This window comes from Colletes gigas, unplaced genomic scaffold, assembly GCF_013123115.1.
Source record: "Colletes gigas isolate AHSC1104 unplaced genomic scaffold, ASM1312311v1 Colletes_gigas_Sc00009, whole genome shotgun sequence".
Classification (NCBI taxonomy): Eukaryota; Metazoa; Arthropoda; class Insecta; order Hymenoptera; family Colletidae; genus Colletes; species Colletes gigas.
The window spans coordinates 8942385-8963594 of NW_025106638.1; the positions used below are offsets into that span (position 1 = coordinate 8942385).

The 21210-nt window shown below is 41.4% G+C and overlaps 1 protein-coding gene across 1 annotated transcript in view; it reads left to right on the plus strand.

The window, feature by feature from the left end:
* The window catches only part of LOC122397583, a 188650-nt gene that overhangs the window by 146792 nt on the left and 20648 nt on the right, over positions 1-21210 (plus strand). The window contains exon 4 of the mRNA XM_043396840.1: positions 2039-2203. Within this exon, the coding sequence (XP_043252775.1) occupies positions 2039-2203 (165 nt within the window). The remainder of the gene's footprint in view (positions 1-2038; positions 2204-21210) is intronic.

Here is a 21210-nt window from a genome sequence, read left to right on the forward strand (position 1 = left end):
AACGATTTGAAATTTTTAAATTTAATTGTTAATAACTTTTTAACGAAGGCTCAATCAGCAAATTGGCATTCTTGATTTTCGTCTTATTTTGACCTCCAGAATCTTCCATTAAAATTTTTCCCAGGGGTGGCCGAACACCCTGTATAACACTGGCCGAGACTCGAAATCGAAGCTGGGAAATTGAGAGTCTCCGCGGGCGAAATTTTCATGCAAAGTCCGCCTAAGTAGCTGAAATGCTGAGAGGATCGGGAAGAATGGCGCGTTTCTCTCCGGCGAGTTTCGCGTTTTCCGGATTTCCCCGTCTTGAGAACGCTTTCGCGCGCCTCCTCGCTGAAACTTATCCGCTCGGGGAAGAATAGCGACGCCAGACGAGAGAGTTGGGAATCGTATCGTTTCACGTGTACGTTTCGTTTCCTAGCTTCCTTCCACGCGTTTCGCATTCCCCCACGCACTCCAGTCGACGACGATCGTTCCTCGACTCGACATTTTCTTTCTTTACGCTAGAAAACCGGGACAAAATTACTCATTCTCGTTATTTTACTGGCTGAGAATTGTTACAACAAAAGTGACAGCTTCGAGATTTATCGGTCGATTGAATTCCGAAACGATGTACCGCCGAAGAATGGAGATTCCTTAAGGAATAAATCACACTAGGATCCTCGGTACGCCATCGATCAAAGGATGAAATCGTTTATCTTATTCTTTGCCAACTCCCTCTAGTTTGTGCAAATACTACTACAGACGGGTTAAATCAATCGCGATCCGAGAGGAGAGATATTCGTCCGTGGCGTTGGGAAACGAATGATAAATTTTACGCGTTTTCTCGCAAAACTATGAAGACGAATGCGTTGTTTGCTTCCTGGACGGCTGAACTGCCGCCCTGACCCGCAACCACGCGTAAATAATACTTGTATGTTTTCATGGAAGTTTGCGAAGATTCGAATGCTTGTATGTTGGGCGCAAACATTCCTCAAATTTCTACGAGAATCGAGAAAAACACGATAAACTTGGGGAATTCGATGAAAATACATTGGCTCGATCCTCTTATCTAATGGAACGTTGAAATAAGTTACTTTTTAGATCAACTTCCTAACCTGCAATTTATTATATTTTGAAGACAAAGAGTTAATTCAATAAAACTTGTAAATTTGTTAATATATTTCTTGCTCGTCTTCGTACGAGAAATTATTTTGGTAGTATCTTTTCGGGAAGAGTAACGTTTAAAAACGTGAATAAAATACAAAAGAACTTGGTCCAAGAGGGATAGAACGGCTTGCAATGGTGAAAAATGGCTCCTTTATGGTACTGTTCCGACAAATAAAACTGGTACGCGACACGTATGTGTATTTGGGCTTTACGAGTAACTAGAAATGTTTATATATACAGAGCTTACAGATACTGGGACAAGCTGTATCTCTTTTTCAAGCGAAGATACGAACAATCGACGTGGGGAAAAGTTGAATCCCGCGATGAGGTACTATCTTTTTGACGATATAAGTTTTTGTTTCGATACAACGGTGCAATCACAACACGCATTTAGTTCTTTTGTACAAAACCATGCTTCTCTTTTCCTTTTATACATACATATTCCCAATAGGATAGATAAATACAAAATACTAACTTCAAAATTGTACTATTTTTCGTCTATAACATTATCTACGTATTATTGTTTTCCCTCGATGTTCTACACTTGGCTTCCATATTGGGACGGCCATATTGGAATTATCAAAATGACCGTTGGGAAATATAAACGGCGCAAAACAACACGATTCAAATCGAGAACATTCGTGGAAATAATTGTAGTCGATGTATATATGTATATACAGTATATATAGACTTTAACGCTTTTATTTCGTTAATAGAATAAAATAATGTATACGGGGCTAGGATTTAAACGCTCGATTCTGAACCTTTGTAGAAACGTGGAAGGACGGTGGTTACTGTTTACGTTGTCACCGTCTCACTCTGTCGTTGACCTTGCTGCTACATATTGAATTTCGTCGACGTGACGTGAGAATTTTGTTGCTTTTGGTTTCAGACACGCATTGGCCGGTTCTCATCTGCGTTCTCATGGCGACGACGGTGCTTTCCTGCCGGCAGAGCGAGTTCCAGTGCAGCAACGGGCGCTGCGTCGCCCTGAACAAGGTGTGCAACGTCGTCGACGACTGCGGCGACGGCAGCGACGAGCCACGCCAGTGCTCGCGTGAGTACAACTTTTCCATTCTATCGTTCCTTACCCCCGCGGTAATTTCGTCTAAAGGGCCACTCAGAATTTCGATCGACTTCGTTGAAACGCGACCGTCTCCGCATCGGCGAAAAAGAGGTTAGGTTACATTTCTCTTGGCGCTTTTTATTTTCGCGGCGTTCAAATCGAGGCGAATTCAGGACGATTCGTCCACGTTGGACTTTTGGTATCGATCTGGTTCGATGCCATTCGATGATTTTAGATACAAGCGTTTAGGGACTCCAATAGTTACTACTTGTCCGATATTTGGAGAGTTACTGGATTCCTGTCTCGTCTTTCACGTTTGCTATGAATTAATAAAATTAAGTATTTTCTAAATAAAATTAATCGGCGATTGTACCACGTTTGAAAGAGCGACTGTCGTCCGATCACCGAAGTGAAGTCACCGATCGGCCGCGTGCAGTACAGGATGGGGTGACCGCTTGGAGAACACCCACGTATCGTTAATTTGTGTATCGTTTATATTGTTTATACCTCCCTATCGGTTTTGTAATAGAGCATTACTTGCCCCGTTAATATTGTTATTTGATAGTGTTCGGATACTGAGGGATGTGGTTGATAAATAATACTTGTCACTTTTTATGAAACTAATATATATACATATATTGTAGGAAATAAACAAACTTAATTATGTGGGATTTAGTATTAAAAGGATGCGGTGATACAAGAAACTCTATTCCGTCGGTAAACGATATAATTAAACTCTTTATTACTCTGTGATACACTCTTGAAAAGACTCTGTGTCTCGTCAGCTGTTTCGCTTCTTATATGCTATTGTCGCGTTCCCCGGGGTTATCGCACCTTCCGCTCTCTCACTCACTCATTCACTCTCTCTCTCTCACTCTTATCCTCGCGATCGTTCACTCGTCATTTGGCCAGTATTTTGAAAACGCGACGCTCGCCTTTGTTATTGCCGGGCCGTCGCGCAACCGTCTTACAAAAACGTGTAAAAACATTTGTCGACTCTTCTAAAAGAGTTCAAGCGCCGATCAGCCGCGATGATTATTTTATGATTATTTTACTCCTACAATTATAACACTATCATTATCGCTACGCATATTCTATCCATCATGGTCATCTTTCTCACACACTTCCTTTCTCATACATTCATATTCACAGATGGCGCATAGATCGAGACTATGTGGTGGATAGGTTCGCGCTGGGAGAGTCTTCAGTTATAAAATTCAATTCTGTTGTTGTATTAAAAAAAAGACTTTATTTAAGCACACATCTGCTTTCTTACTTCTTGCTTTGCGTAGGCATCGAACAGAACTGGCCCCTAAAAATCTCTGGGCCAAGAAAAAGGGGGTGCGCCAACTTAAATCTAATACTACCAACTAGTGACTTACAAGGGGAGGTCACGATCTGCCAACCTGGGATTTGAATCAAAGGCAGAGTTAGTGGCTGATGTCCAAATGGAATCTGTAAAATACTAGACGTTTATGGCCAGCCATTTTTGAAAAAATGACTTTAAAGTTTAAAATTTCAAAGTTGTCGGATCGAAATCGTTTTTTTTTTAAGTTTCAGGTCTCGATGAGAGGAACACAAAAGTTCAATACATTTTTGCCGTACCATCAATAGTTTAGCCAAAGATTTGAGTATTTTGTAACGGGATAGATGCATATGTATCGTGTAGTTTGAAGGTGTTTTCAACAGCCGTGGTAGCCGTGGAATTAACGTCAAAGAATTCGGCCCAGAAGACTGGAATTCGTATTCCCGGAATTAGAGCATTTTGTTTTTTTTTCTTTTTTTCGCTTATTTTGTAATTTTTATTTATTTTTAATATTATGAAAGTAGTTGGCGGTTACAAATAAATAAAATACTGTTATGTTTATTTTATTTATGTATATAAATGTTTATTTTCACACATATTTACACACATATTTACACACATATTCTCACATATATTTACATCTCACGTATAAATAAATACAAAAAGTAGATAATTATTTCATACGAGTTTCACAATGCATTGTATGATTTTTATCATAAAAGCAAGAAAAATAAAATGGTTTCACATACCAAGCGCATGTTTTAAATGCTTGTTCTCTACAGCATTTTCTATTCTTTAGGTCGTGTGAAAAACATATTTCATTCACATTGCAAAATATTTCTTTTGTATTATATACAGCGCAGTATGCGTTAACTTATTCGGGAAAACTTTTGCCAAAAATATTTTCGTGCCTGCAAGAAGTTGGAGGATCTTTTAGACTACGGGTGGCTGCAGATGTTCAAAGACAAGAAGAGGAATTAGGCAATGTACACATTACTTGCACAAAGTCAGGGAAATTGCAATCTGATACCTATCAATTATTTTTGAAAAATGTAGTTTATTTATTTGTAACAGCCAACTATTTTCATAATATTAAAAATTTAGTTAAAAATAAATAAAAATTAAAAAATAAACGAAAAAGAGAAAAAAACAAAATGCACTAATTCCGAGGATACGAACCCTAGTCTTCCGGGCCGAATTCTTCGACGTTAACTCCACGGCAACCGATGTTAGATCTTACTTAAACTAACTAAAACTAATTAGAAACTAACTAAAACTAGGGACTTAACTAGATAGCGCTTGCTACGCCTGTGACGTTAGCCGCCACAACTATAATATTTACATACATTCCAACAGATAGATACAGAATTTTAAAATTAGTCCAGCTTTTAGGTACAGTGCCAGCGAATTATAAGTCAGCGTTCGTTGTTTTCGATCGAAAAAACGTGACCGTCTCGCGATTGCCGCGCGACAAAAGGATTTCCACTTCGTTTAGAAGCCCCTTTCTGTTCCTTCCTCTATTTGTTTGTCTTGCTGGCGTCTCGAGCCTTGCTCGGCTGTGCAATTAATCCTCGAAAAACACGGCCCCTCCGTTTAATACGCGATCCATGACGGACTCGTTCCGTCGGCCAAAGACAGGGGATGTTTCCCTCGCTCGGACGAGTCTGCTATCGACAGACCGTGATAAAATAGGGCTGTTCACCCCCTCCGAGGAGGGGGAGAGATCTGCGAACAAAAACCCCCGGAGTCTTGATATCCCCCCCCCGATGCCTTCGTTCCTTCTCGATCCTCTAATTTTCGTGATTTATCCCCGTCGGTCCCGAACGGATCCTTTAAAGAACGTCGAGAGGGCGGGATTTATCGTGTCTCGCGTCGATCATTCCGAGAAGCTCCGAAGGATTCGATCATCGAAAGGAAAGCCAAGCCCCCGGACGATTGATTCTTTCGAAACGCGTCCGGGTCTAAATCGAAAAGTAAACTGGAATTTAACCCCCGGGGCGGACGTTTCTCGAATTCCTTTTCCGCGGAAAGTAAGTCGACGGGCTTTGCAACCCCTTCAATTATACGTACAACTTTTATTCCGTGCTTCGAAGAGAGAGCTCTCGAGGTAAGTTTTGTTTCCGCGTCGCGCTAGGAAAAATATTTGCCCGTTTAGGATGGTGGATGGAATAATTAATGGCGCGCCCCGTCTCTTTCGAGAGCTTTGATAAAAGAAAAAAACTTTACGCGGGAAATTCGATCGTAAATAAAATATCGAAGATGAGAAATCGTGTAAACGAAGCTTTTGGTATTTTAAGGGGGGGACTGAAACTGCCTTTTGAAGACGTTTTCAAGGTCGTTTCAAGGTCGTATATTTTTTTTAGAGATAGTGACTTTTTAAATATATTTACATTCAATGTTATGTCTCTTTATTACTATTTGTCGTATCGTAGAATTTGTTTCGGAAATATTTAGTTTGCGCTACAGAGGGTTATGTTTAAATTTATTACAAATAAAAATCAAGTGGTTTATCGATTGTTATTTAAATAAATATCAAAATTTTGAGAATCGACTCTGTTATTAAACGCAGCCTGTTAGGTTTAGGAGTTTCCACGCGGCGAATCCACGAGGAAACGCTAAGACGCCAACCCCTTTGGTTATCCAGTATTGTCTACGACGCAACCCCCTAACTGTCGCTCGTTGGCAACCGCAGAAAATGTCGCGCGATTATAAACGAGGAGCTTAGAGGCTTAATATTCGCGACTCGTGGTCTGGCTGGATTAAACGAAGCGGACCCTCGAGTAAAATTCACGGTTCGCGGAGGAGGCGCCCTGAGGAATCGAGTCTCTCCCTTTCCCATTCTCTGTTACGCCATTTCTGCGGCGAAACAGAACGTTCGTCAAATAAATCTGGCAGTTTCCTGCGGCGTGTCGTTCGCCACTCAATCTTAGATCGAACGATTCTATTTACGCGAAATCTATTCGAACGATCGAATCAAACGCCACACCGTGGAAGATCGTTTTCTCAGGAGCTGACTCCGGGCGGCTACGCGTCCGCCATTTTTATACGGGACCGATCGTAATTCAACCGCGAGTCGTAAAACGCGACGCGTTGCACGATTCGAATGTTAACGGTGCGCCGTTTTTATTACTTAATGCGCCCGGGGGCGGGCAGAAAGGGTGGAGGGCTGATAAAACGATGGAAGACTCGCCTGGATCCGATAAACCAACGAACGAGCGTCCCAGCGGTGTAGCAAATGGGCGCAAAAATAAATAAAACTGATAGTTTGGTGAAAAGTTTGATAAACAAAAACCTGAATCTTAAATATAAACAAAGAATCTTTTGTGTCAAGTTCGTTGTAATTATATGAAAAATAAATATATACTTATTTTTACAGCTTTTTTATTTGAATAGCGTTATAATTTTACAAGTATCAACAATTTTCTAATATTAAAGGATTTACAAGTTATAACCTGTCGGTCATCGGTCACCGTCGCACAAATCGTGTTAAACCTAACTCACCGGATGCCTTCTTCCGAGGGTTGGTGTCAATTATAGCAGTAGAGTTTTACCAGTATCAAGAATTTTTTAATATTAAGGGATTTGCAAGTTATAATCTGTCGGTCACCGGTGACCGTCGCGCAAGTCGTGTTAAACCTAACTCTCCGGATGTCTTCTTCCAAGGGTTGATGTCGGTTATGAAAATTATAAATCTCCGAGATTCTTGTGAAGATTGTCGAAGAGTGCATCAAGATAATTGAGTTCCGCGAAACGCGTAAGCTGAACGAATATTAACGAGAAAACGTTGCTTTGAAGATTACGGGCGGGCTATCTTCTTTAAAGGAAGACGACCCCGATTGCAGCGCTAGGTCCTCCATTTTTCATCGGGGGACGGTAGAGCGCGGAATTATGAATTTTCTTGAGCCTTCTATGCCCCCTCGCTCGGTTTTCTCTCTTCTTTTTATTAAATTCTCCGATTTATTTTTATCGGGGGTGGGGAGGAGGTTTCTTCCCCCTCCAGAAAGTTCGAAAGCGAGCCAGACGGTTGGCAATATATCGCTAGAGCTTGCGAGTCGAACACGACCACTTTCATAAACTGCATTCATAACTAAAAGTTGCCCTCAGGGTGGGGGGTGGGGGTGGGGCGAGGTGGGGGGCGGGATAGGGTAGAGGGGTAGGGAGTTACGATAGGTAATAACAAACTTTCGTATTCTTCCGGCGTTGCACGAACGATATTCTCCCTTTCCCCGCGAGTCGAGTTAATTTATATCAATTATACCCGGTTAAAGTAATTAAACGCGAGAAGGAAAAGTGCGCAGGGGTGGTGGGACGACGGGGGCTGGAGTGCATCAACTTTTATTAAGAAGTTGCCTATTACGTTTCGAGCCGCATTCCCCGCGCGTCTTCCTCCGGACAAGTTCTCGAAGGAGAAAGACCAGGACGAAGGAAATTTATTTTCAGCTCTGTTACGGAATTATCGCGTTTTCCCGGAACTTTCCACCTTGCTTCGATGGTTTCGTTTAAAACAGCTTAACGATCCCCCATTGCCGGGTCTTTTGCAAACGGCAAAGTGGTTGTTTCGAAAAGCCACCGTCAAGAATGGGAGGAAAATTTTCATCCAGACTCGCTCGAATCTTCGAATTAAACATAAAAATTACAATTTTGCCATCGAAAGGCCCCGGTATTTCAACAATTAATATTTCTCTCGATAACTATACAGGGTGTTCGGCCATACCTGGGAAAAATTTTAATGGGTGATTCTAGAGGTCAAAATAAGACGAAAATCAAGATCAAAGAAAATCAAAATTTTCGTTTTATTTTGGCCTTTAAAATCTCCCATTAAAACTTTTCCCATGGGTGGCTAAACACCCTGTATAAGTACAAATAATAGTTCACATAAATAGATCCTTCATTCTTGCCAAATAAACTAGATTTTTAGAACCTATTTATACTCGTTTGTCGTTATTAATATTCAACCCTATATATAACACCGTGTTACAGGTGGGTTAACTGTACCAGAATCCAGTACGTTCGTAAATTAATACACAAATTGAAACCAAATATTCAACGTCCGCAATGGAACCGGAAGTCCCAGCAAGAAAACGCGTCAGAACACGGCCGACTTTATCCGTGGGGGGTTAATTCGAGCGAGTAACAATTACGCCACCCTAACGAACGAGCAACGTTATTTTCTTCCCTACCGGGATTCGATCGTCCCGTCTTCCGCCGTCCCACGCAATCTCTTAAATAATTCATAAACATCCAGACGAAGATTAAATGTCGGTGGCAATGGTCTTTAAAGAGTGGCTCACAAAGGGGCGCTTTAAAGGACCTACTTTCCCAGTCGTCGGGCTGAGTGCTCTTTCTGTCTCTGTCCGTCGGTGACGACTAGGATCTCCCCCGTCCCCGCTGCTTCTGTTCCGCCTCCATTTTTTTTCTCCGTCCTGCGTCTTTCATGTTTCCTTTTCCCGGGCTCCTCGGGGCGGAAGCGAGCGGCCCAACTTCCAACCCCCTTCCCCTCTGGGCGCTTTTCACCAGACGGAGGGTAGAAATTACGGTGCTCCGCGAGCTTTCACGCGAAGTACGCGTAATTTCGCTCGAATATTATTTAGCGGCCGCCCCGCCCAGAAACGAACGTCTTCCAAGTCCCGTTGCTTGGCCGGGGAAAAGAAATTCGGCTCCCTCAATTTTATCGCGAAACAAGTCGTTTTCGAGAAGAAACTGGCTAGAAGAGATGCTTTCGCTCCGCGTTCTTCTTCATTATGTTGCTGAAGTCGAATTCTATAACGAGGAAACCGTAACGAGATTTGTAAAAATTTATTTAACGTGGTTTTGTGGAAAATAATAATATCAAACGAGACCAGAAAAAAAGTAAAGTAGTCTCTGAGAAATAACAAAAAAATAAATTAAAAATACTATAATTACGTGGGAAATTTTGTTCGCTGTTTAGAGGTGGTAATTTTGCGGCATTCTTCACTTCTGGGTCCATCGGAGTGTTCTCCCGAGGCGTCGCTATGTTCGAACACTCGCAGTAGTCGCGAACCGATTCCTCGTATAATGATATTTGATCACCTGACAGCATGGAAAAGAACAGAAAACATTATGTCGCTATTCGTCAGGAATTTGATATTTATTTAACCGTAGAATAATCCCTCTTAATTACTCGTTATCTTGTGTAATTTAAACAATAGCGTAAGATCTGTTCTATTTTGTTTACTAATTATGCGTCTATTCCATTTGTTTGTATAAGCTGTGAATACATTAGTGCCATAAGAGGGATTACGAGGAGTTTAACGGTACCTTTCAGATCCGGTAAATTATTGTTGACGAAAAAGCTGATATTGCTATTATCAGAGTATTCGAAGTGGCCCGTAGTGAACATAGAGAGATTAGAATTGGCCAAATTCGGCTTGGTCGTCGGAGACGCGTAACGATCCGGTCCGATCTTCGCGATCATTTGGCTCGAAGATCCAGCCCGTTCAGCCAAACCACCTTTCGGAACAGATGCATTGTTATTCGCGCGGAAACCGGAGTTGGTCTTATCGGGAACCATAATTGAGAACCTACCGGACGGATTGCGATTGTTCGGCGCTATCTTCGTCAGTGGCGACACGTTGTAACGAAGCTTCGCCATATTCTCAACGCTGGGACTCGGAGATGGAAGGTCCAAGCGACTACCTTTTAGAACAGATAGGCATTATTATTCGCGTCGGAAACTCGAGTCGTCTCTATCTGGGAGCTGTCCGAGTACTTGGAACGTTCGTACTAAGACAAAACTCGTTTCTTCGAGCCGAAAACAGCTTGAACATTTGAGAAGGAATTGACTACTCAAATATAATACTGTACTTAAGTAAGAATACAACCAAGATTGTTTGAACGATTCAAATTAAGCTCGCCTCTGGCTTGTATTTTCCAAATACTTGGGACCAGTGTGGCCAGATCAGGCATAATTGAGTGCATCGACGTCGACGTTAGAAACGACGAACTTCTTTAGCGTCTAACGGAGTGGTGGGGATGGCAGACATATACTACCGCAAGAGTCACATGTACGTGAACAACTTCGTGTAACTTTATACAACTTCGGGAAATCGAGAAAGAAGGCGAGTGTCTGCCTTTCCTTTTTGCTCTTCTAACGGCTAAAATTCGACCCCACGGCAGTTGGCATACGATTCCAAGTCAGATTGCCCCAGCATTTTTACTTTCTGGTCTATGTAAGCATACAAGGAAAGTTATTTACGCACTGAATTATTTCGATACATAAGGAAGTTCGTCGTTTCTCACTCTCAATTATGCAAAATCTGGCCGTTCTTTATCTAATCGAGCGTACTCGAAGGAGCAGGATCGTCCAGATCCATCATCATCTTCTTCCTTTGCAATACGTTGCAACGAACCGACTCGATCTTCGAGATTCTCGGACCAGACGATGCTAATTCGACCAATCTACTGCCTTTCGGACCAGATACGTTGTTGTTTGCGCGGAAGTTATAGTTGGACGAACGTGGGACATTAAAACTGCCCTGTCTCTTGGGCATCGGTGATACGCTGCAACGTATTTCGACCGTCTTCTTTTCCATTTGCCTTTCTCTCGAAGTCGAGGCCGGTAACACATCCTCGATCAGCTTCATCCTCTTCAACGTCGAAACGTCTTCCTCTTCCGCGCGGGATTTGTTCTCGTTCGCCGAACGTTTATCTTTGCTCGACGACATGGATTGCTTAGTATTTCCTGGCTGGACCTCCTCCTCTTGGTGGTCCATTCGATGATCCCGTTCTTCGATCGTGTCGATCGCTTCCTGTTCCGCGTTTCCGTCCGTCTCGCTAGTAGTGCTTGCATTCTCGCGTTCCGGTTTCTCCTCGTGGGCTGGATAAGGACTCGCGGCGTCGCTACTACCACCACTCTTGCTGCTGCTTTGAATGTGCGACCGTCGAATGGGGAGCATGGAGGAGTCACTCTCGTCGTGTAGGCACATCTCTTCTAGCATCACCGTGTCCACCGACATAGAATCTGGAATCGATGGACAAATTTTTTTTTACTATATCTAATTCATTCTGTATTCAAATTGTTCTCGAATGAAATTTGAAAAAGTTTATCCTCGTATTTTTCGAATAATTATAATAGTTTTGAATTCATAAAGTATTAATGATTATTAGAAATCCAGAAAAAACTGGCGCACGGAGGATTACTGGGGTTTCAAACTCGCGATCTTCGGATTACTAGTTAGTCGTCCTACTCGCTCAGCCAACGTCTCACCATACTCTTATGGTGTTAATAATTCCTTTTTGTCTTATGGGTATAAAAGATCTACATTCTTTTCTGTGGTTTTTCGAAGTTTCCAATACCACATAACACAAAATGTGATTAATATTTGGAAACGTCGGTTTTAAACGAATTTTAAAACAAATTATTATTATAAAGGGTGTTTCGGATTTAAATGGCGAGCATTAAGGTACGAATGTAGAATCATAACTCGTCTGGAAGTAAGTTCGTAAATGTTTTTGATAAATTACAAAAATTGAAGACTATTATAACCAAAATTGTCCAAATTCCGTTTCCAACCGTCCGCGAAGCTAGTCTTCAATCTGTCCTCGTAAATCGTCCGCATCTGGGCGAAGTGAACAGTTGGGGGTGGCATTTCCAGCAGTTTCATGGCACGAACCTTCCTCTCTTCTTCTGCCATCTTCGTACGCACAGCGATCTGGAATCGTTGATAGAAAATTCAAGATCTGTGTGTTTGTGACCCTGTAGCTCGTACTATCTTTATCCGATCAAGATAAAATTTTGTTCGATTAGTCATTGTGTTTAGATGGAAAGTATAAAGTACATAATTTTCGAAAATATTAATTATAGACCAAGTTGTAAGGCTTAGGACTATTGGTTGCAAGGGTGAAAAATAAAAGTGTAAACCTCGTTGTTTATGGCATTTAGATCCTCTTTGCGATCACTGACACATTTCTCCAAATCTGTTAATTGTTGTTCGAGCTGTCTATAATTGACAATCGTACTGGCAAGTTCGACTATCCTCCCGCGCATTCTCAACCACGTGATGCGGTCGCGTTGACTCGACATTTTCTTTATCTCGTTAATTTTGTAGTCGACTACCATCTTCTGGATGGAAAGCTTCTCCAGTTTGACCTTTTCTTCCATTCTGACCTTCGCTAGTGGAAACTGTTCGTACTTTGCCTGGATAACGGTCATTGCAATCAAAGTATAAAAATTAGAGGGGAAAGGGGATCTTTGGAAAAATTCAGAATATCGAATAAAAGAAAATCAAATAAAATTTATGCACTTGATACATCTGCCACGTATTTTCGTACTCCTTGAGAATATTATCGTATCGTTCGGTCTCTAACATCATGATCTTGTAATCACTGTCCAAGTTACCCGACATTAGCTGCATTCTACTGGAAATTTCGCTGATAGTCTTGTTTTCTCTGTCATGAATATTGAAAGTAGATCAGAAAATGTAATAAATATTGGTAAAGGAGCTATCGTTTAATGTGAATTCGTATGAAAGTGATTGAGAACCACTGTTCTGCGCGTACTTGTTCAAAGAGGCAGTAAGACTCGTTATGTTTTCCTGCGCATTTTGCACCGCCTCCTTTAGCTCCTTCCTCGTTTTCAATTGCGACTGCACCTTTGACTTGAAATCCTTTACATCGTTCTGGAGACCTAGATTTATTATTTCTCTACGCATTAAACATATATTTTGCACACTATTTATTAATATTTTAAACTTTTCTTACCTAATAACGTCTGCTTGGCTGCCTTAACCTCCGCGAGTAGGCAGGATTCCAACATATTCATAAACTGCGGATCGTCGCAGCTGATTTCGTCCTGCATATTTAATTCACGACCGAGTTTCAACTCAAAATCACTTTCTCGCAAACTTTATTACCGTTACACGGAAAAGACAATCGTTTCGATGACAGACTTTCGCTTCGACTTGTCGATCGAAGCTATTCTAATCGGCGTTTCGAAAAACTTCTCCGATTGGCTGACGCCGTGCTTTGCGATTTTGCGCGGTAAATTTGAATCGGTTCTGCACGCTTGCTACACAATAATCGTAACAGAGAACTTTAAAGCTCCCTACATTTGTCGATTGTAAAATTATAAAACAGAAATCTACATTAAAATTATTTTATTTTTCTTCAACCAACCACAGTTTCTGGGCTACGAATAAGCTAAATATAAATATATATAAATTGATTCGCGACCAGTGTTCAACCCCCAGTAATTTATCGGCTCATTTTTCACGTTTACACAGTATCCCCGTAAAATAAATAAATTTATAAATGGATACTGTCGCGTACGATCGTCTCTGATGGGTCGTCCCAGCGGCTAGGTTGTAATACCACGATTTCTGTCATTAATTTCAACGGCAAACCCTCGTATAAAAGCAAATTTAATTCCCCATCAGCGATGTTTACGCGCCCTTCGGAGAGCCTGACAACGAATAGGCGCGACGCAACCGACTGGCAACCGATTAATTCATCGGTGAATGGAAATTGATATCGTCCTGGTTCGCGATCCGCCCCCGTTCATTTCCTCGCGCGCCATCGAAGGGGTGGAAAAAAAATATAAGTAAAAGGCCTCGATGCTGAGTGTGCAGACACAGAGAACTGGCTGAAAGCCAACCGGCCAGGCATTTGGGTCAAACCAACCTGCCGTTCCGTTCTGGCATTCACGAATTCCTTCGCAGCAGCCACCCTCCGCTGCGTTCATCCCTCTTCCTCAGCGCTTCTGTCCCGCTACAGTGGTGCACAACTTTTTTACCCTACTGGGGTAAATAAAATAGAAACTTTCCGCGGGTTCGAATCTTGGATCGCAGCGGGGCTAAAATTTATGTAATTCCTTTCAACCCTTTGGTAGGGTGTTTAAGAACTACTCCCAAACGTTTCAATTTTTTCCATTTTCTTACATTCAACGTAATCGAAAGCTTCTAGAATTTTGCAGAAAATTTGATTTTGCTTTTAATATCGGACGCTTTCGTTATCGTCGCCATGTTGAATTTTTTTTATCAATCCTCGAACAGTTTACTCTGTTGATAAAATTTAAGTTCCATTTGTGTTTGGTTTTATTGGATTGTTAATAAAAAACAACTGTTTCAAAATTCATTCCCTACCCTTTTTTTTCTTGCTCTAATCGTTAAAACTTTTTGTACACATTTGTAAAGTTTTGTTAAATTTAATTTATAAATTATTTACACCGGTACTGTTTTATAAAATTTCGAATTTGTTTCTTTATTTTCCCAGAATTTCTACGCCGCTGGGTTACAGATACTCCCTGAATTGACGATACTCTGTCTCCTTCATATTTTTTCTCGCGAATATTAAAACGTGGTCTATTAACGACCTATTTATACTGGCACTTTTAGGTAACAGGCATTCTTTACTGCAATAGAAAAATCTTAATACCAAATAATAATAATAGTAGCGTCTTTATTATAAGTAGCGTCCCACTTAACTTAAAATTTATTTCAAATAATAATTTCAAAACAGTCGTTTCGAATAATATTAATCGGTACTTCTAGTAATCTTGGATATTAATTCGTTTATTATATATCTTCTTGAAAATAGTAAAGTGGTTTGTTTGTCACAGACCACCCTGTACGCGAGGGATGAGAACATTTCCAATCGGGATTGAGAAGATATCAGGGATTTGAGGCGAAGCGAATCTTTTATCGACCGTTGCGTCACGGACTTGAAGTTGCACGGAACGTTTCGAAAAATATACATTTCCATGGAAATGCATTTAAATTCATACGCGTCAGCTTACCCCTGCAACGGGAGACTCGTGATCCGTTTACCCGGACAACGAGCGGTTTAAAGCCGAACGTGCGCCTGAATTCGATGGATCGAACGATTTAAATGAAAATTAATACTATTCGAGCTATCGTGCGGTCGATCGATAGTCGAAATGTTCCACCAATGGTCATTAAGACGCCGTAAAATCGTCCGAATTCTCCTCCCATTGCTTTATCATTACAAAAAATAATTAATAGAATTCGAATTCGTTTTGATTCCGTAAAAAAAATATTAAACTTCCGGGAGTAATTTGAATTAGAAAAATTTTTCTTAAATCAGTCTCGTTTTTCATAATTCTACGAGAAAAAATTATGCATCAATTTTAAAGGGTTCGTTGCAAAGAGAAAGCTTGTGGTGATTTTATAGTCCCAAAAGCAACAAAAGAAATTCCCTAGACCCGAGAAACTACGGTCAACGAAATCTCGGCTCCCGAGATTCGGTTTTATCGAGAACGTTCGGTCGGGAGCAGAATTGGGGTCTACGACGGGAGAGAAAAGGGTGGAAAAGGAAACGACGGCAGACGAAAAGGGGGGAAAAGAGCGTGTGTGCGTGGCGAAGAGGAGGGGGATGTGGGTTTTCGCGTCCCCCGATGGCGGCATCTGCGCACAATTTGCAACGTGTCGGCGTCGTCGACGAGTGCTCGACGCCTTTCAGCCCGCGCAGACAAACGGACGAGGACGAGCTGCGAAGGAGAACGCATCGTTGTCAATGGGAATGCGCCCACGGGGTTGCTTCGCCCCCTCCACGCCTCGATTCCTGGTTCATTAACCGCCAACCCCTTATTCCTCGTCGCGAAGGAACTAAATATTCCGCGACTTTACAATTTCTTTACTTACATCGATTATTACGAAGGTTTCTGTAGACATAAAAGATTGCAAGAATCAATGTTGTACCAAACGATGCAGAGTTTTATTTCCACGTGTATATTACGCGTTAGTGACTGTTCCGAGAATTAATTAGCGTCTTGTCCACTATGACGCTCAATGGCAGCATCGATCCTGGGGCCAGTTGATCGATGCCTCATGGTGGCCAAGATCACGGCCATTGTCCTAATAGTGTTCGAACCGTCCGCATTGCGATGTGTCGTTGAATACAATGTTGTTCAATTGTTCAGAGATCATTTTTTATTGCACGTTAACGTTCTTCTCATCAGTAAATTTCTCATTTTAAAATAAACTGTGATCACTTTGATTAAAATATTTGCACAATTTTCATTTTCCGCGAACCTTCCACCTAACCTCATTATGTACAGTTCATTAATTATGTGTTTCCGTGCTCTCAAACAGTGACTAAGAAATGGTACAAAATGTCGTTTCGAATTGCATTCAAGTCGTTGGTAACCTAACTGTAGCGTAGCGGTGGGTCGTTTGTTTTTCTGTTCGAACGACGTCGAAAGACGACGGAGCCGAGTTTTGAACTCGGCAGTTTTGGAAAACGTCAGGTTGTTTCGTTTAAACGCTGCAGTCGGACGGCAGTTGCCAAGTAGAGCCGATTCGCGATTGGCGACACGCCAGGTAGAACGACGCTCGGAAGTTCTGTTTCGGGTTCAATACCCATTTCCAACTACGTTTTCCTAATTTCTCCGTTGCTCCGGCGTCGACTCAGGCGCGCCATCTAGCCGACAGATCCGCGTATTTAATTTTAAACGCAAACCGATTTCGCGAAACTGCGCGGCGAGACGACCACGAAACAGAACAATTTCGCGTTTATAATCATCCCCGTAAAAGTCTGGACCGCGTAAAAGCGTAATTTGAATTGAAACGAATCGAGAAGGAAGATAGGTGGGGGAAATTCGAAATGGAAATTTTCTTAACGAATCTCCGCGGATATACAGAGGTTTAAAAACCAGGGACGGTTGGAATCGTTCGACCGATGTATTGAAAACGAGAAATCAATCGCGCGACAAGAACGGAAGCCAAACGATCGTAGATATATTTCGCGAGGAGTTCTATCACGATCAAACGCCCCTTGAATGATTTTCTTTCTCTATTCTGCGGAGAAGCCGCAAAACCACTCCGTTTGATAGGCCACTGATCGCACGCCCGGCTTCTATTGGCTTCCCTCGTGACATCCGTACATCTCTCTTGCAAATGGATCTTCGGAGGAACCGGATTCGCGGCGGTCGTCGCCGAGAAAAGAGACCGGATGCGCTCAACAGGCTTCCAGAGGGTGTCGAAAAGATTCAAGAGGACTTTTTAAGAATCCATTTTTTTTTTACATTTTTCGTCCCTTCGATAGTCAAAAAGCATCGAACAAATAGGAAATTTCAAAATTCTGAGAGCCAACAAAGTTAAATTTTTAATTAAAATCCCTATGCAAATTTACTGATGGAGTCAGCACCGAACTTTCTATGGTTTAGTCGTATGGTTAGAGTCGTGATGGTCACTGATGATCGATGCTTTCAAACGTATAACGTTTCTTTAAAATAAAAATGTTACAAAGGAAACAAGTGGTTAGATTGAACCGTTAAATATTCCTGTTTGTAAATAACAACTATTCTTAATTCTCGAGAAGGTCGAGAAATCGAGAAGTATCGATTTTTTGAGAATACTCACCCTTGTAATGGCGACGAGTCGATCGATAGTCGAACCTCGGAACGTTTCCAACGGACGATCGATCGTGAGTTTCGATAAGTCGAAGACAGGTTCGAAGGAGATTCAGGATAGAGTTTAAATATAATTCCCGAACGAAGTGTGTTTTAATATCGGTGCGTTCCGTGACTCGACCAATCAGAATCGAGGCCTTGGAAGCCCCGGGTGTGGTGGAAACAGTTAAAGTTCGCATGTTTCGTAAGCAGAAACGTGGCTTTACGAGGCGCGGGGACGAGTCTGCACCCTTACATCGGCGTAACGAACCGAGCAGCGCTGAATACGAGCTGCGACACGATTTATTCAGTCGCTACACGTTCTTCTTTATCTCCACTTATCTACCCATTCGTCTCCGGCGTCCTCCATTGGCCTGTCGAGCTCTCGCAATCGCAAGATACGTGTTTCTGGTTGGATAAGCGGCGTTTATTTTTCGCGACCCGCGGCGCGCAATAAAACCTCGTTTCTTCCCTTCGTTCGATCTCTTATCTCCACCTCCGCATCCTGAAATCGGTAACAATATATATATATATATATTTTGAATAGAAAGTTGGAAAGCTTTCCTGTTTCCTTCTTTTACCCTTCGTGATCGATAATATATAGGAGAGAAAAATAGATTTTCGAAATAGGAGGTTTAAAATAATTATTTTTATCGGGCTTGAAACAATACAGGAAATTACAAATAGGCTATTCTGTTTGATTTATCGAGTTCTTTGCGACAGATATCATTTTTAGACATCTTAACTGTGTTTTTCTGTTTCCTCCTTCTGACCCTATAGAGAAAATTCTTCGTAAGTTATAAATAATTATTTTTATTGGACTTTACATAGAAAATTGCAGTTAGATTGTTGTTTGAATATCACCATTGGATATTGTCTGAATAAGATTATAAAAACGTACAGTTTAGAGAAAGTATGACAAAGAAACGATTCATGGGATCCCCCTAATGGGATGTCGATAATTCATGGGCGGTTTCTTTATCCAGCCTAAGCTGGAATCTACCGAGTCTAGAGGAAGAAATACGATGGCCAGGTTGGAGGTTATGGTTGCAGTGGCACAAACGTGACACGAAATACTTGGCTTTCTGCCTCGAGTTTAACGTCGATGGCGGCGATCCGTGATTTAAGCTCGCGCGTCTCGCGGGCGTCGTAATCGTCCACGCGATAAATGGAAAACCACTCGGCGCTGGGACTTCATATTTTATTAGATACTAAAATATTAGCCGCGGAAGTAGCCCCGGAGACCGAGTCACCTGTCGAGGATTTATCGCGACGACGCCGTGAAAACCGGGTCGAAAGGTCCGAATTCTCCCGTATAATATCTTCCTCCACTGTGTTTCGCGCGGTTAATTTTAAATACTACTTACATTTCATTAGGGGGAAAAATACTACGATGCTTAATATTTCTAAAAATAACAAGTATTTCAAACATATTTTACAACTTGAATTTTTAACTATTTTCTATCATAGTCGAAACAAATATGTCCTTACGTTTATTTCCACAATTTTGCGTCCTCCATTTTGACGATTAATTTTATAATAATAAAATGGAAAATAAAATTATTAGAAATTAAGAATCGTTTGATTCCGTTAACCCATAAAAATAGAAAAGAGTAAAAATATACGTTTAAATAAATCTCACTAAAATTTGAAATAATCGAGAGCGAAGAATAATAGAAATACACCATTATGGAGAGCTGTACCAAAGTTGCAATTAATTTTCATACCCAGTGTGGATCTTACAAACGTGCTTTGTGAAGTCATGCTTGGTAATAATGTGGCCCCTCCGTTGAAACAAAGGAAACACGGAGGTTTCACAACAATGGACGGATAGTACAGAACGTCTATTGAATCCTGTGACGTTACAACTAAATCTATATAAGTACGTATTAACATAATAATACGAGAACGAGCACGGAACAATCGCATTCTACGAGGTTAACCTAAAACGTTTACGGTACAAAACATTTCTGATATTTTCAACAATCATGCTATTTTCTCTTATTCCCAACGGTTCACGACCGTTTATTACAGTAACGAACCTACTTCTAATTTACAATCATGCAATTAATCCATCGACGTCTACTTTGCTTTGTGTTTGTATTTCTGTAAATTGTGCATCGATGCAATTTAATTAAACGTATTCTATCACTCGAGTACTCTAATTATATAGTTTCTGAACCTAATTGACCGTCAAAGACGGTCGAGAGACGTCGACGAAAACCCAAAGCGAGGGAATTATTAACGACGGGATCCTCCATTTTTGTTTTTCGCGCGCGCGCCGGTCGGAAGACGATCGACTCGCCGGGAATGACAAAGCTCCGCCATTCGTCAGAATCCTCGCGGACCGCGGGGATTGGTCCGTACGCGTCGCGAAACGCGGCGAAGTAGTTGATGCTAGTCATTAGTCAGCCCCGGGGGTGGGAACTTTCGTAATTTGACGTAACAGATGCACCTGCTGAATTCGTAATACTTCGGGAGCCGCGTATCGGTTTCCGATACCGAATCCTGTCATTAAACCTAACGACGACGTATATTGAATTACACCCGCCGGCCCGATTAGTTCCGGAAAGGCCTCGGTCGCACTTCATTCTCGCGCCTTTTCACATTCGAAGCCTCCACACATTTTTCCCGCGCCTCTTCTTCGACAAAATTCGTTGTAGAGATCGAGAAACTCTCGACAGAATGGAATCTTGGTTCGTTCAAAGGCCCACACAGTCGTTTCCAGTTCTAACCTAAAAATAATTTCACTTGGACTTTTCACAATATAATTGTGGCGCTGCTTCTTCTGCTAGTGGAGTAAGTGAGAAAAGTCGTAAGAAGGCAGAAAGGAAGCTAGTGAATTCCTGCCTTAGACGACGGGATATTGGATAGCCGGTGACAAGGGGTAGGTGCAGAAACTTCTTGGCGAAATTAAAAAATTTCAAATTCTTCTGGAAAAATTATCTTTGGTTGCGGGGGTCAATTACAATCACTTTTGGTAAATAGACATACCCCCAAATTCCTACACACTTTCGAGAAAAAATTCGAATAGGTGCTGAAATCTTTCGGCAAAATTGAAAGGTTTCAAATCATTCTGGAAAAATTATTTTCAGTTCTGAGGGTCAGATACAATCATTTTTCGTTAATAGACATACCCTCGAAATTCTACGTAGTTTCGAGAACAAAATTCGAGTAGGTACTCAAATTTTTCGACGAAAAAAAAAAATTTCATATCGTTCTGAAAAAATTATTTTCGGTTGTGGGGGTCAATTACAATCATTTTTAGTGAATACATATACTCCGGAAATCCTACGGACTTTCGAGAAAAAAATTCGTTACCGAAAA